The sequence below is a fragment of the Populus trichocarpa genome, chromosome 7 (assembly GCF_000002775.5).
Source record: "Populus trichocarpa isolate Nisqually-1 chromosome 7, P.trichocarpa_v4.1, whole genome shotgun sequence".
Taxonomy (NCBI): domain Eukaryota; kingdom Viridiplantae; phylum Streptophyta; class Magnoliopsida; order Malpighiales; family Salicaceae; genus Populus; species Populus trichocarpa.
The window spans coordinates 4,958,505-4,973,390 of NC_037291.2; the positions used below are offsets into that span (position 1 = coordinate 4,958,505).

The 14,886-nt window shown below is 32.8% G+C and overlaps 1 protein-coding gene across 3 annotated transcripts; it reads left to right on the plus strand.

Annotated features, from left to right (window-relative positions):
- The first annotated feature begins 367 nt into the window (after positions 1-367).
- Positions 368-9,088, plus strand: LOC18101152 (U-box domain-containing protein 4). 3 transcript variants are annotated; one of them, XM_024605306.2, is made up of 6 exons: positions 368-598; positions 1,398-1,516; positions 5,176-5,456; positions 6,390-6,506; positions 6,611-8,680; positions 8,758-9,088. In XM_024605306.2, the coding sequence occupies exons 3-6, from the start codon at positions 5,181-5,183 to the stop codon at positions 8,815-8,817; spliced, it is 2,523 nt and encodes an 840-aa protein (XP_024461074.2). In that variant the 5' UTR covers positions 368-598; positions 1,398-1,516; positions 5,176-5,180; the 3' UTR covers positions 8,818-9,088. The 3 variants fall into 3 exon arrangements, with proteins under 3 accessions (XP_024461074.2, XP_006380667.3, XP_024461075.2); XM_006380605.3 differs by having other exon boundaries at positions 1,414-1,516; XM_024605307.2 differs by lacking the exon at positions 1,398-1,516.
- The last annotated feature ends 5,798 nt before the right edge of the window (positions 9,089-14,886 follow it).

Genomic DNA, 14,886 nt, shown 5'->3' on the forward strand with positions numbered 1-14,886 from the left:
ATTATACTAACATATTGTTTTATCTTAATAAAATATAAATTATTATTTTTGTTAAAAAATATTAACATCTATTCAAATAAGAAAAAAAATAAAAAATTAACTTCTAGCTCTGTTTTTCTCAATTTAGTTTTTAACTATTATTAACAATCTTTTTTAAGATTTATTGTAGCATGCAATCATCAATTTATTTTATTAAAAATATACATTTAATTATCATTTTATAATTTAAATATTTCTTGCTGTTAAAAAAATTAACAGCACCGGTGTATTTTGTTTTTAAAATTCTAGCAGTTAAATTTTAATACGAACCCGCGGCGGGTAAGTTGACCAGTAAAGACTAAAAACAGAAAACAACAAGAACAAAACCCCTGCATAGCATTACAAAGAGGGGGAGAGCAAGCGAAAGAAAGAAGATCTGTAGTTGATTTTTCCTTTTTCATTTTCCAAAAGAAAGTGAATTCTAAAATAAAATAAAACAAAACAAAACACAAAAAAACCTCTCTCTATCTATGACGATAGTGATGATGGTGGTGATGAGAGTATTAGAAATATAATTGGGAGTTTCATTCTCGTCTTCCGGCTTGCATTCAACAGACAGGTAAAGATATTCTCCTTTTATTTGATGATCTATCTTAGGGTTTTCTCTTTATCTTTTATTCTTTAACATAATCCAGCTGCTGCTGCTGCTCAATTCGTCAAATGTTTGCTTTTTTAGGGTTTCCAATTTAGACTATCAAGGCCTAACCTTCCTCCATCTCTGGTCTCTGTTTTTAGAGTTTTGACTATTTTGATCCACTGCCTTTTTTTCTTTGTTTTTTAAGCTCAAATGATTAATTCTGCGCTTCTATGCCATCTTCACTTTGTATTAATTTGAAACGCTTTTAGGATGCCAAAGCTTTTAGTAAATAAAAAAAAATAGCAACTCAGATTCGGGAAAGTTTTTGTCAGTGTTATAATTGAGGACTGAATGGACGGGGAGTGTTAGCAAAGCTTCAATCTGGGCTTAAAGTTATGCTTGTGGAAGCTTGAAATGCAGGAGGTGTGTTTTATTTATTGGAAAAGGGGGGTTTTAGCTGTTATTGTCTTCGAATGGTTAAGTTAGAAAGTGGGGTTGGATTGAGTATTACCTATGTTATTCGATTTTAAGTGTACTAAAAGCTTTTGATATTTTGAAGCATTCTAATCAAATCGGGTCTAACTTCCCCATTTGGTTGATTGATGGGTGCAAGCTAGGCTTCTTATGCTACCTTGATATTATGAATTCTAGTGATTTGAATTTCATTTCTTTTCTCCCATAAAATTCCGATGCATTATGTTTTTTGTTCCTTCCTTGGGCTCATATGTCTCAGTAATTTCAACCTATGAATATTTGGTTTCTTTTTGGGTTTTGAAAACAGCATGTTTAAATTTCAGTTGAGATTGGGGTTGCGCGAATCAACACAGATCCTATTTGAGGGGAAGAGGAGTGAATGCAAGTAATTACTTGGGAAACCTTTCAGAGAGAGAAAATTTTAAAGTAAGTGAGAAATTTCCTTTTTCATGATAGGTGACAAAATATTTTAACTGTCATGCATGTTTGAAGCCATATGAAAGTTCCTATCCTTAATATCATCAATAAACACACTGTATCCTCAGAAATGATCCATCTAGAAAACGGTGATTGTGGTTTAAAACTGGCAATGAAAGGGCAAAAAAGCATGTCTTTATTTGCGTGTGTTATCATTGATGACACAGATCAGTTGAATTCCTGGAAACTTTGTGTGAAAGAGTTCTAAGCAAGAAAATATGATATTTGAAAGAGACAAAAAGGAAACGACCAAATTATGGTCCTGCTGAATTGTGATCTTGTGAAGTAACCTAGAAAGTCCTTCATTTTGATAATTTTGTATAAAATGGCTGCTCTCAAGTCTCTAACTAGCAGTTGGATTATATCATTGCCCTAGACCAGTGGTCCTTGCTGAATTTGAGTGCAGGAATCAATTTATACCGTTCATATTCCACTCACAAAAATATTGGCATTTATTACTTGCTGTAAGGATGAAGACATGGTCACCTTGGCTAGGAAGCCATGATTACTGAGAGTTTTTTTTTTCCTTCCCTGTATGTGTTCAATTTCTTCTCCAAACTTTTGCTTATCGTTTCATTTATGTGTTTATCTTTTTCTGTGAATAGGATTAATAAGGGAGAACTGCGTTAGAAGCCTTAGACTTCTTAATTTTGTTATCTGTGCCCGAATCCTTTAATTTGTAACAATTAAATGTGATTTTATCAATGTAATCTTAAATGCAATGTCTGTTAACTCCTAGCTGATGTGGCAATTAATTGCTTATGCCATGATGGTATGGCATGCGGATAGGCTAACTGTATAGACACATAATCACTTTCACATTCATAGGGAGTGAGACTAAGATATAAAATCAAAACTAAAATGATTATTGCACGCCTGTGCAAATCCTGAAACCTGAAAATTTCCACCTTTCTTCAATGTCTCTACCATCCTGGCAAGGGTTCCAATGGAAGAACCATGCTCTTGATAAACATCCATAGCCCCCTTTCTTATCCTCTGACTTTTCTCATATTTCCTTTCCATGGTACAAGTCCATCAACTCTCATATTCATCCTTGATCTCAGTCCCACGACAAACTATCCTCCTTTGGCACCATTGCAACCATAAATTGTTTTTAACACTAAGTGCCACCATAGTCCTATCTTTGACTATCTTCGAGAAACTTTTGGGAAACACTGCAATCTAAATCAAATTTACTCACACCACATACCAGAGCCTCTGAACTGGAAGCAATGAAGCGAAGATAATCAACCTTTCTGTCGATCATAAGGCCAAGATCATTTTTTAATTGCAGGGATACAATTAGATTTTTGTGATTGTTTTTATCTTATTTGGATTTGGTTTAGTACAGTTAATTGCTACGATGTTAATCTCAGGATCAACATTTGGTTGGTTCTTAGAAATTGTAGTAGACAATGCCATGAGATACACATTGCCAGTATGTTTGACAGGTGTATGGTTTCTTTAGAAGCTTCAGTTGGAGGTTGGAATTTAAAATTAGGTTGGGTGTTAGGCTTTTAATTGGGACATGGACAGATGGTGATACTTGGGTTATGATTGGGAAGCATTCTGGGGCATTTAGAATGAGAGATATGCAATTCCAGTTCTTTTTTTTATTTTTATTTTTCGAGATCAGATGACAGATGATGCAGTGCCATTAGCTGACTTTGTGTTTAAAAACATTTAGCCGATTTGCATGCCAGATCAGTGATGACATTGATAATTTTGCAGTCAGGTCCACTTGGAGTTACAAGACATCCCATTTAGGAAATACATTGATACAAAATTGGCAATTGTGACATTCAATTGTTACAAAATAAAGTATTAGGACTCAAGTAGAAAAGCTCGAAAAACTGTAGGACTTATAATGCTGTCATCCTACAATGATAAACATTACTAAGTTTGTCTCCATCTTGTGTTTTGCTCCAAGAAGCACCTCAATGGAAGTGGTAAGAGAAGTGTTGAGTATTAAAGATTTGATGGAGACATTGCTCTTGATATTGCTAACTAATGTACAAGGAATCATGTAAAATACCTTTGTCATTTGGCTGAATGCTTCATTGAGCAATGATTCTGTCAAGTTTTGTGTTGGCATCAATTCTCTCATTGTTGGGATTGAAATGGCTTGTCGCACAATTACTTCATAAATTGAATACCATTTGTACAGCAATAGCTTTTATAACCCTTGCTTTGTGGCACTCTATTTGCATTATCATTGTTTATCTTGGTTAGTTTGGTATAATATTTGCTTTTTATTCTTTGATACAATCTCTGTATTGCTTATTGACATTCATTAGTTGTAGACTTGCAGTAGGGAGTCACTCTCCAATCTGACATCTTTTCTTTCATTTTTATGATCGAGTAAACTACCTCTAAATATTTAGAAACTAAGAAAGAGTTTCCTAATAGCCAGTTGATTTACGATGAGACAGGTAGATACTGCTTTCTTCGTTTCTACCACTCGAGTGATAACCTGCTTCAAAGATTGTGGCAGATTTTTTTCTCTTGCTCTGTTCGTGGGTTTTTTTGGATAAGTTTCCTTGTTTACCGTATCTAGCTATGACTTTGCTAGACCTCGGAGTGCAAAGACCTTTCATGGGGTTTATAAGATTTAGATCCTTTGCTCCATCTTAAAGAATTTTGTTAGCCATCTCTGCTTTGTTTGAATTCATTGCATCTTCAGATGTTTGGATTGACTTCCTAATGTAATGATTCTTGATCTGTGATCACATGCTGAGAATGAATCATTAGTTAACAGTTAACTATGAGAATCCATGCTTTTTTATGGTGAATTGAGTTCCACCTCCCTGGACTTCAGTCTTTGGCTTTGTCCCTATAAAACATAATGCTTGAACATGAAAGGCTAACCAGGCACATCCCCCATTTTGTGAGACATTGAATGTTGCACTTCATCCATTGTGTCTCGCTTCATCTTTTTCTAAAGAGCTTTTAGTGTCTCGCTTCATCTTTTTCTAAAGAGCTTTTAGTGTCTCGCTTCATCTTTTTCTAAAGAGCTTTTATTGTTGCCTTCCTACATTAGAACTCTAAAATTCCTCTTAACAAACAAGTACCAGTACAATGAGGTGTCATTTTCTAAACAACCACTATGGCACCTTTACCCCTTCACCTTTTCAGCACAACTTATCTAACACCATGCTTGTTATAACCTGCTCTATGTCTGGAAGAGACAGTGCCTGACATCTCTACTCCTTACCTCCATGTCTTGTCATAGCCTGGAGCATGAAGTATAGAAGTTCATGGAGTTAAGTTCTAGGAATTTAACTGTTTCTATTGTTGGAGATCAACTTTGAATGCCCAGAACATTTGAGGGTGGAAAATATCACGACGACTTATAGTTTTATCCAGCACCATATTTCTTCCCTGATCATGTAGTGTCAGTAGGCAAGTGTGTCAAAATGCCAAGTTTAAATGACTGTGATACATAATGAATATACGGCAACTATTGATAATCTTTTCAACCTTTGCATATGTAGCACAATCTGTGCTTTTTGTTAGTTCTGATTGAACTCTATGTATAGCTCTAAAGAGTCTCCACTGTAATGATTTGCTAGTTTATTGATGATTCTTTCCTTTTTCCGGTATTGCAGGTGTGATGGAGATATCATTGTTAGAAGTGCTTCTCAAAACCATCTCTACCTTCTTACATTTATCAAAGGATGATAACATCAGTTCTGATCCAGTTCAGAAGTACTACCAGAAGGCAGAAGAGATACTCAAGTTGTTGAAGCCAATATTTGATGCCATTGTTGATTCTGAAGTAGCTTCTGATGAAGTGCTTAATAAGGATTTTCTAGAATTAGGTCGATCTGTTGACGAATTGAGGGAGATATTTGAGAGCTGGCAACCATTGTCAAGCAAAGTTTATTTTGTAAGTTTTCGACTGTATTTTTGTGATTATAGACGGCATGTTTGTTCTACTCATGGATTTTCAGGGTGGTATCAAAGCTTACCTTGGTTTAGCTTCTTCATGATTAGTTCCTGTTTGACCTTTTCATATGCTGTTAGCTTATGTAATGATATTGAATCCCTTTCTTTATATTTCTATTACCAACTTGCCATTAGTCATGGTGACAAAAGGTGGGAATGTAGCACGGATGTTTGAGTTGAAGAATAGCAAAGGTGGAGGGTAGTCACGTTGATAGGAATTTCTGCTTTGGTTGTTGAAAACAAGATGCTAGGTTGTTGATTTAACAGTGACAGATGCAGTGCTGGTGGTGCCAGTGATCATCTGTTCACTGCATTTATTTCATTTCCTGTGACGGTAATTTCCTTTATATATAAGATTTTTTTCTCTGGAACTGAAATGCAATAACTGCAAATGCTGGTAAATAAATGTGCTGGGGGCCAGGTTGGAGAAAGCTTAAATTTGCAAATAGTGGGAGCCAGCAGTGCCTTGGAACAGGCTTCACTTTGTTTTTAGATCTCTGGACCTGTGAAATTCCTGGAAGCATCCATCTGTGGAACTTGATTAGTTGAAGCTTGGGAATTGTTGCCATTGCTGTCATTATCCTCATCTTCATTCTTGCTGTCATTTCTTCATACTTTGTTTCTTGAAGTTGAAAGCAGGCATTTAAGTTATGATATTCATTCATAGAACAATGAAAGTTGAAATCTTGAATTATATGCCTTCATTTAGTTTTCATTATGAACTGTTATCTTCTTTATGTTTGTCATTACTTGTGCATAATGTATAGAGCTACTTACTGAAAATAGGAACAAAAAGATAACGCCAAATGTTTGCTACCCTTTTAAAAAGGATCAGGTTTGTTTTGGCTAAGCTTCTCTTGTACATGGTGTCTAGGTTCTGCAAATTGAATCATTAACATTGAAGATTCGTAATCTGGGCCTGGATAGTTTTCAGCTATTGAAGTCTTCCCATCAACAACTCCCGGATGAATTAAGTTCATCTTCTCTTGAGGTATTTGTCCACAAAATCTTGTTTTAAGCTTGTAGCTATAATGTTTATAGAAAGAGCATACACCTCTGTAAGCTATGAGCTAACAATTGAATGTCTGATTACAGAACTGCATACAGAAAATTAAGCATTCTGTATATGAGCAAACATCATCCATCATTAAAGAAGCTATAAGTGGCCAAGAGGAGGGTGTTGGACCCAGCTCAGAGATCCTGGTGAAAATTGCAGACAGCCTGTGCTTAAGGTCCAATCAGGAGATTTTGATTGAAGCAGTGGCCCTAGAGAAGATTAAGGAGAATGCTGAGCAAGCTGAGAAAACTGCAGAAGCTGAGTTTATTGATCAAATGATTGCACTTGTGACCCACATACATGAACGCCTTGTTCTGATAAAGCAGTCACAGTCATCTAGTCCAGTCCCAATACCTGCTGATTTTTGTTGTCCCCTCTCTCTTGAGTTGATGACGGATCCAGTAATTGTGGCATCAGGGCAAACTTATGAGCGGGCATTCATTAAAAACTGGATTGAACTTGGTCTCACTGTGTGTCCCAAGACACGGCAGACTCTGGCTCACACTAATCTCATACCTAACTACACTGTAAAGGCATTGATTGCAAATTGGTGTGAGTCAAACAATGTGAAGCTTCCTGATCCCATAAAGTCCATGAGCTTCAATCAGCCCTCACCACTTCTTGTGCATGTAGAGTCTATTGCATCCAGGGATTCACATGTTCTTCCTCATTTGAGGGAAAACCAACCATTGTCTCCCGAGTCAAATCGGTCTGCTGGTTCACCTGGTAGGAGCATGATCTCTTCTAGTGGAATCCATAGAGAGGGAAGTTCTCCACTGCATCCCCGTTCTACTTCTGAGGGTTCCTTGTCAGGTGCAGTTGGAAATGGCCAGGGTTTGGATATTGCAAGAATATCATTAATGAGTTCTGAAGAAAGGTCAGGTAGCTCAGAAGAGAGGTATTTGGATTCAGTTTGCCACCGGTCTGCATCACCATCTAGAAATGAAGTTTCAACTGCTGTTAGAGCTGATGGTCTGCAATCTCAGAACCACAACAGAAGTGCATCAGCCTCCAGTGCACTTACTCATGCAGCTTTTCCTCAAGGAGCATCAGGAGATGCCAATGAATCAACAGAGTTCTCAAACCATTTTACTTCCTACAGCAGTGATACTTCTGGGGAGGTGAAGCCAGAGCCACAGGCATCTTCGACCTTGAACACCCCGCACAGAGAACCTGAGTTCCCATCCTTTTTGGTTGATACACGGTCTCGAAGCCAAACAGCTTGGCGCCGGCCTTCTGATAGGCTTGTGCCAAGGATAGTTTCTTCTCCGGCTATTGAAACAAGAGCTGATCTTGCTGGCATTGAAATGGAAGTTCGGAAGCTGGTTGAGGACTTGAGGAGCACTTCAATTGATATTCAAAGAGACGCAACAGCTAAACTGAGGCTACTTGCTAAGCACAACATGGATAACCGGATTGTTATAGCAAATTGTGGGTCCATTGGCTTGTTGGTTAATTTGCTCTGCTCAACAGACAAAAAAATCCAGGAAAATGCTGTCACAGCACTTCTTAACTTATCAATAAATGATAACAACAAAACAGCAATTGCAAATGCAGATGCTATTGAGCCCCTGATTCATGTCCTTGAAACAGGAAGCCCCGAGGCTAAAGAGAACTCAGCTGCCACTCTCTTTAGCCTCTCTGTGATTGAGGATAACAAGGTCAGAATTGGGAGGTCTGGGGCAGTTGGACCACTGGTTGATTTACTGGGTAATGGGACTCCAAGGGGGAAGAAGGATGCAGCCACAGCTTTGTTTAATTTGTCAATATTTCATGAAAACAAGGCCCGAATTGTAGAAGCTGGTGCTGTTAAACATCTTGTGGACTTGATGGACCCGGCAGCTGGGATGGTTGATAAGGCAGTTGCTGTTTTGGCAAATCTTGCGACAATTCCTGAGGGAAGGAATGCCATTGGTCAGGAGGGTGGGATCCCTGTTCTTGTTGAGGTCGTTGAGTTGGGTTCTGTAAGAGGGAAGGAAAATGCAGCCGCTGCTCTCTTGCAGCTGTGCACGAATAGTAGTAGGTTTTGCCACATGGTGCTCCAAGAAGGTGCTGTCCCGCCATTAGTGGCATTGTCTCAATCTGGCACTCCAAGGGCTAAGGAAAAGGTACAAGGTTGAAGATGCTTTTCTACATTCATCTCTTTTCTGGAAGTTTATGATAACGAGTTTTTGGTTGCTTGCAGGCGCAGTCCCTTCTTAGCTACTTCAGAAACCAACGGCATGGTAATGCTGGAAGGGCTTGATATGAGACGGACAACCTGTCAATGCGATCCAAGGTTTTGATTCAAGTTCTATACATAACGTGTACATTTGATGTTGCAAATAATGCATATGAAGGTTTTGCGGTTTGGATTTTTTAAATGATTTGTAGAGAATTGATTTTATGGGAGGGCATGATTGAGGCCTCTTGTGAAAAACATTTTACATGTGAATGTGGAAGGAAAATATACCTGTGAATTGTCTTTGCAGAGAGCCTGAGCAATGCGATGATGGATGGTGATCCATGTTATTTCAGAGATGTCATGCCGAATTCATGTCTGCTTTCTATGCGAGTTATGTTTATGTAACTGTTGTCGAAGCACCAGATTGTTTGCATAAAAAATAGTGGGGGCACTCTCTCCACAATTTTCAATCTAGTTTTTAGAACCCACGATATTTGGCAGTGAATTTTCCAAGTATTTGGAATTGACATTATTGCAGTTCAAATTGCCAATTGCCACGAGGTTAAGGAGTCCAATGAAGCGAGATGTGCTTCGCTTGTCTTCTATCTGCATGAAGGTTGAGTCCTCAATTAATAGAATCAAGATCATGTACATTTTTGTTTAGGGTTTACTCATATCCCCGTGATGCTATTTATGGTCAGGTTGAAGGTTTTCTTGTCTGTGTTTGATAGAACCGATGATGTGGTATTGGGGTAAAATAGTCTTTTCATAAATTTATTTATCATTCTAGAATTGTTTAGAATTAATAAATTTTTACTGGTTAAATGACTTGGTTATCTGCAAAAATAAAAAAAATAAATAATAATTAATTTTGATTTAGGGTTTTTTTTTTTTTAATTTACTACCCATGCAACCAAAAATTCTTAGGCTTGACTTTATGAATATATTAGTCATTTCACATTGATTATTTTTGCAATATTTAGTAATTTAATTAATAATATATATATAAAAAAAGTTATTGGTGTGTTTGTGGAACGTTCCAACAAGTGAGTCACTCTTTTATCTTAGAGCAGCGTGTGCAGTGGCTCAAATAAAAATAAAGAGCTTTCTTAGTGTTTTTTTATTCATCACGAAGAGGTTTACCTGAATTCTTTTATCTTGATAATTTTTTTAAATTGAATTTTTATTTTATTTTATCATTCAACATTAAATTGAGCTTTTTAATTAGAGTCTAGGATTTAACGGATTATGATCTTAAGAGATTAACACAAGTTTAAGATATTTGTTTAGGTTTATTTGTTATTTTTTATTTTTTAAACTCATGTTTTTTTATTTCATCCTTTAACATTTGATTCAATTAGATATTGAGCTCTATAATTTTTTTTGTTGCTTTATATAGGGTTTTTTATTTATTTTAAAAATTACTTAGGTTATCTTAAGTATTTTTATTTTTTGTTTTTTTATTAAATTTAACTTCTTTTTAAAAAGTATTTTTTAATTAAATTAAACTAATTTCTCAATATTTGTTTTAAAAATATATTGTTTAGTATGTCACCTTCTCCATTTTTTCAAAGTTAGGTAAAGAATATTAACTCATGGCATAACACGAGATAAAAAATTATTATTTATTTTAAATTTATATTTTTTCTGTTTTATACTTAATATTTTATTTGTTTAGAGATTGAGCTCTATTTTATTTTTTTTATAGAATTTTTTATTAATTTTAAAAATAATTTAAGTTATCTCAAGTTTTTTTATTTAATATTTATTATTTCTATTATTAAATTATTAAATATGTCGTTACAAATATCACCAACCCGATACTTTAAATTTTTAACTCACTGACCTCTATACATTTTTTTTATGCTATAAAAAAATGTAAAGAACCGGCGCTGCGGAACGAGTAATTTGCTGTAGTGACTCAATAGTTTAATACCATAAATATCGAGCTTCAAACTCCAAGACTGGCGAAAGGTCTTCCTTGGTAAAGAAATTTCACAAGGGTTCGTACAGATCAGAGAATGCTAAATGCGGAATTCGAAACTTCTTGTTAACGGTGTTTAAAAAAACTAATCAATTAATTAAACTGAAAAAATTAAGAAAAAATTAATTAAAAAAACCAAACTAATAGAAAAAATTGAATAAACCGATTAAAAAAATAAAAAAACTACCGGGTTCGATTCGGTTCCGGTTTAAAAAAACTTAAACCAATTGAATCGGACCAAATCGAACCGGTTTAATTGAATCTAAAATACAAATATAAAAAAAACATCCTAACCCTAACCCTTCCAGCCGCCCCCCTCCCTCCTCTCTCTCATTCGTTCCTCGATTGGCACGAAGCTAGGGATGTGGAGATTGCTCTACAGGCAGTAACAATCGGTTGCTAAATGAAGGTGCGTGTCCCGGATTAAGGTATGCATCGGCTTATTTTGATTTATTTCATCCTTGGATAACCTTCAATAGCAATCTCCACGTCCCAGATTAAGGCATACAACGGCAGCAACAAAAACCTTTCGGTTTTTCTAGTTTTGAATGCTAAAATACCGACCCGAACCGAACAAAACCGGTTCGGTTTGAAGCTATTCTCGGTTTGGTTCGGGTTATATTAACAAGGAATACTATTTTCTGGTTCGGTTGAATTTTTGGGTTAAAACCGGACCGAACGGGACCGTGAACACCCCTACTTCTTGGTTGCATGTGATGATTAGAATCATCATGTAGCTTCGAAGTTAATATAAACAATTTTTTTTTAATTCAATCATTTGTTTATTATTTTCTTTTTTTATTATTTTTTTCCAGTTTTATTTTTATATTTTATTTAAGAACTGTTAAAATTATTTTTGAATTTTCTGATTGAATTATATCAAAACAATTTTTACATGGTTTAATTTTTAAACTTGAGTTAAATAAACAGTAAGGTATGGAGGATTTTTTTGTTAATTTAAGAAAAAATATCGAAAGTTATATTGATTTTACTATTAAAAAAATATAAAGGTAAAAAATATGATATATTTTAATCTAAAATCATTTTTTATTTTAATTACTTATATTTTGTAATATTCATAACTGACAACTCCTGAAAAAGTTTGAGAGAAAGTAAAACATGACAAAACGTTGGATCTCATGTTCTAATATTTATATTATAAAATAAAGATGTCTTCTCCTACCAGAACTATTATTATTTAAAATATTTGTGAGTTATTATTGCTTTAAAAAATCATGTCTCAAAATAAAATTTTTATATATAAAAGCATATAATGTGAACAAAATTTTTAATCATGTCCCAAAAAAAAATACTTTTAACATGATGTTATTCGCATTATAGTTATTATTAATCATTTCATTTTAAAGATTATTATATGTGAGATTAATATTAAAGAAGGAAATACGAATAGAAATTTTATGTTCCCTTTTGAGTAAGGAGTTTTTTTAATCTTAATAGAGTTTATTAAAAAGTATAAATTCTTTAATTTAAAGAAATAAAAAATAACATAGGGCAAAATAACCAAGAAAATTTATTTACAAGGAATCTGTTATCGCTAAACACATTCATATAAAAAAAAATTCTTTATCAATTAAACTAATTGTATGATCATAAATCATTTCTCTCATCAAGATCTCCATAATTTGATCTTTTATTGTTCATAAATTTCTCCTTAAACATGTTTATCCAACTCAATTTATAAATCTTAACCCATTAATATAATCCTTCAACATTAAAATTATAGAAGATGAAAAAATTTTAGGGAATGGCCAGCTAAAAATAGGTAAAAAGGTAAGAATTATGGAACTAAAATGAATGTTTAAATTTTGTATGTATTTAACCTACGATAGTGTGTTGATAATGATTAGAATTGGATTAAATATATATATATATATATAAATTCATAGTATACTAGTACGAAAATCAATTGAGATTTAATAATTTATTTAATCCAATTCTAATCATTATCAACACACTATCGTAGGTTAAATACATACAAAATTTAAACATTCATTTTAGTTCCATAATTCTTACCTTTTTACCTATTTTTAGCCGGCCACTCCCTAAAATTTTTTCATCTTCTATAATTTTATTTTTCTTCGATAACACCATTTAAACCCACCACCACCATCATTTATCATAAGAAACACATCTACTTTACACAATTTCAACAATTACATAAACTTTAATTTCCTCACAATTTAGAAATTTCTATGTTCTACTACAAAAACATAATTAAACATGAAATTCTTGCATAAAAACAACTTACCTAGATATTTTGAACCCAAATCAAGTGTCACAGCATTAACTAGTTTATTATTCACATTCTTCCTCCTTAAATTCTTCACTTTCTCTCACTAAAATCTCATTTTAAAATGCCAAACTCTCTTGCTTTTAAAATGCCAAACTCTCTTGCTCTCTTTTATTTCATTTGTTTCTTTGAAAAGTTTTAGTTAGAATCACTCATTCATCACTTCTATGTTTTTTTTCTTGAAATTTCTCTCCTCACTAAAACTCTCTTCCTCTTATTTTTTTTATTTTTTTTTCCAGCAAACCCATTAGTTATAAAGAGAGAGCAAGAACTGAATTTTCCCATTTTCCACTTATTTATGAAATTGTCATTAGTAAGTCTACATGATATTTTTTTTTTAATTTTGTCTGACTACTTCCACTCTTATACAGCCATATCAAACTCCAATTGCTCTGAAATTTTAATCCAGGATAAAAAAACATGTCAAGAGTCTACTCGTAAAATCTTAGCTTGATCTAACATTCAGATCGAGAGTTATGCTTGATATCGTAAAATTAGTCGGTAGATGATTTTAGACAAACATCCAAATTTTCTTGTTTAATCATTATATAAATCATATCAATTATTTCTCTAAACACCCCGGGCCATTTTATCTTTTAAAAAATATAATTATTTTATATTTTATATTTATTTACTAGGCTTATTACCGTTTCACGGTAACATTATCGATTTTTTTTCTTTTAACCAATATTTGCACCATCATTCTTGCCCTTTTTCTTTATGTTATATTTTATTAGATCTTACCATTTATTACCACACTAATGTCTTAGGATCATTTCTTTATTTTTCTTGTTCTTTTACTCACCAAAACTCATTACTGATTTTGTTGACATTATGAATTTTATGCTAAAAATTCAAAATTTTTATTTTTAACCTTAACAATGCTTCTTTATTTATTTATGGAGCTTATCCCATCCATTATACATGACACTTATTATTATCATTATCATCATTATTTATTCATTCCTTTTCTTCTCAGGTTTTCATTACTCGTTAAACTCTTATTATTTTTAGTCCTATTTTTACATGGGGGATTGCATCTTTTGTTTGTTGTTTTCCTTGGATTTGGATAAAACTTACTATAAACAAATTAATTAAAGTCAAATTTAAAATATTATTCACTTAAATATCATTTAAGTTTGCCATAGTTTTCAAATAAAATCATATCTTTTCCTAAAAATATTATCAATCATTTTTTTTTATTAATTATTATAAATGAATCTAATATGCAATTTATTTTAAAATGATAAAAATATTTAATAATTCTTTTTATTTTTTATTATATTTTTTACATAATTTGTTTGATTAATTATTAATTTCTTCAATTGCATATAAAATATCAAGACATGAATTTTAATATTTTTTTATTTAAATTTCTTTTTATATCATGATAAGGTTGTTTTTACTAAAAAATGCTGGTGTTAAAAATTATGTTTACATTGAAACAAAAAAAAAGAAATACATGAATAAATAAATGAAATTTATATTGAAGCGATACATTCTTACCTACTTGTTTCAAATCATTGAATTTTTTTATAAAAACATATTTTAACTTCCTATCCTTTTTATTAAAAAAAAAACTACTAATAAAAAAAACATGCTTTAGTTAAATATAAAAAAATAAATGAATAAGAAAGAACTATTTTTAACTTCAAAATTCTTCTAGAAATTTTTAAATTATAATTTTTTTAATCAATGTATATGTTTTTTAACATATGTCACATTATTTAATAAAATTAAACAAAAAGATAAAAACAATAACAAAACATTAAATGAAAAAAATAGAATTCATAAAAAAAAGCTTTATATAAAGACGGTCAAAACGTGCTATTAACCCGTACTTGTCTGTATTTTG

Bases quoted from the DNA above. Each gene is read 5' to 3' on its own strand.
- LOC18101152 (XM_024605306.2), top strand. From the start codon at position 5,181: ATGGAGATATCATTGTTAGAAGTGCTTCTCAAAACCATCTCTACCTTC. The intron at 6,507-6,610 runs GTATTTGTCCAC...GTCTGATTACAG, and splicing joins TAAGTTCATCTTCTCTTGAG to AACTGCATACAGAAAATTAA. The intron at 8,681-8,757 runs GTACAAGGTTGA...GGTTGCTTGCAG, and splicing joins CTCCAAGGGCTAAGGAAAAG to GCGCAGTCCCTTCTTAGCTA.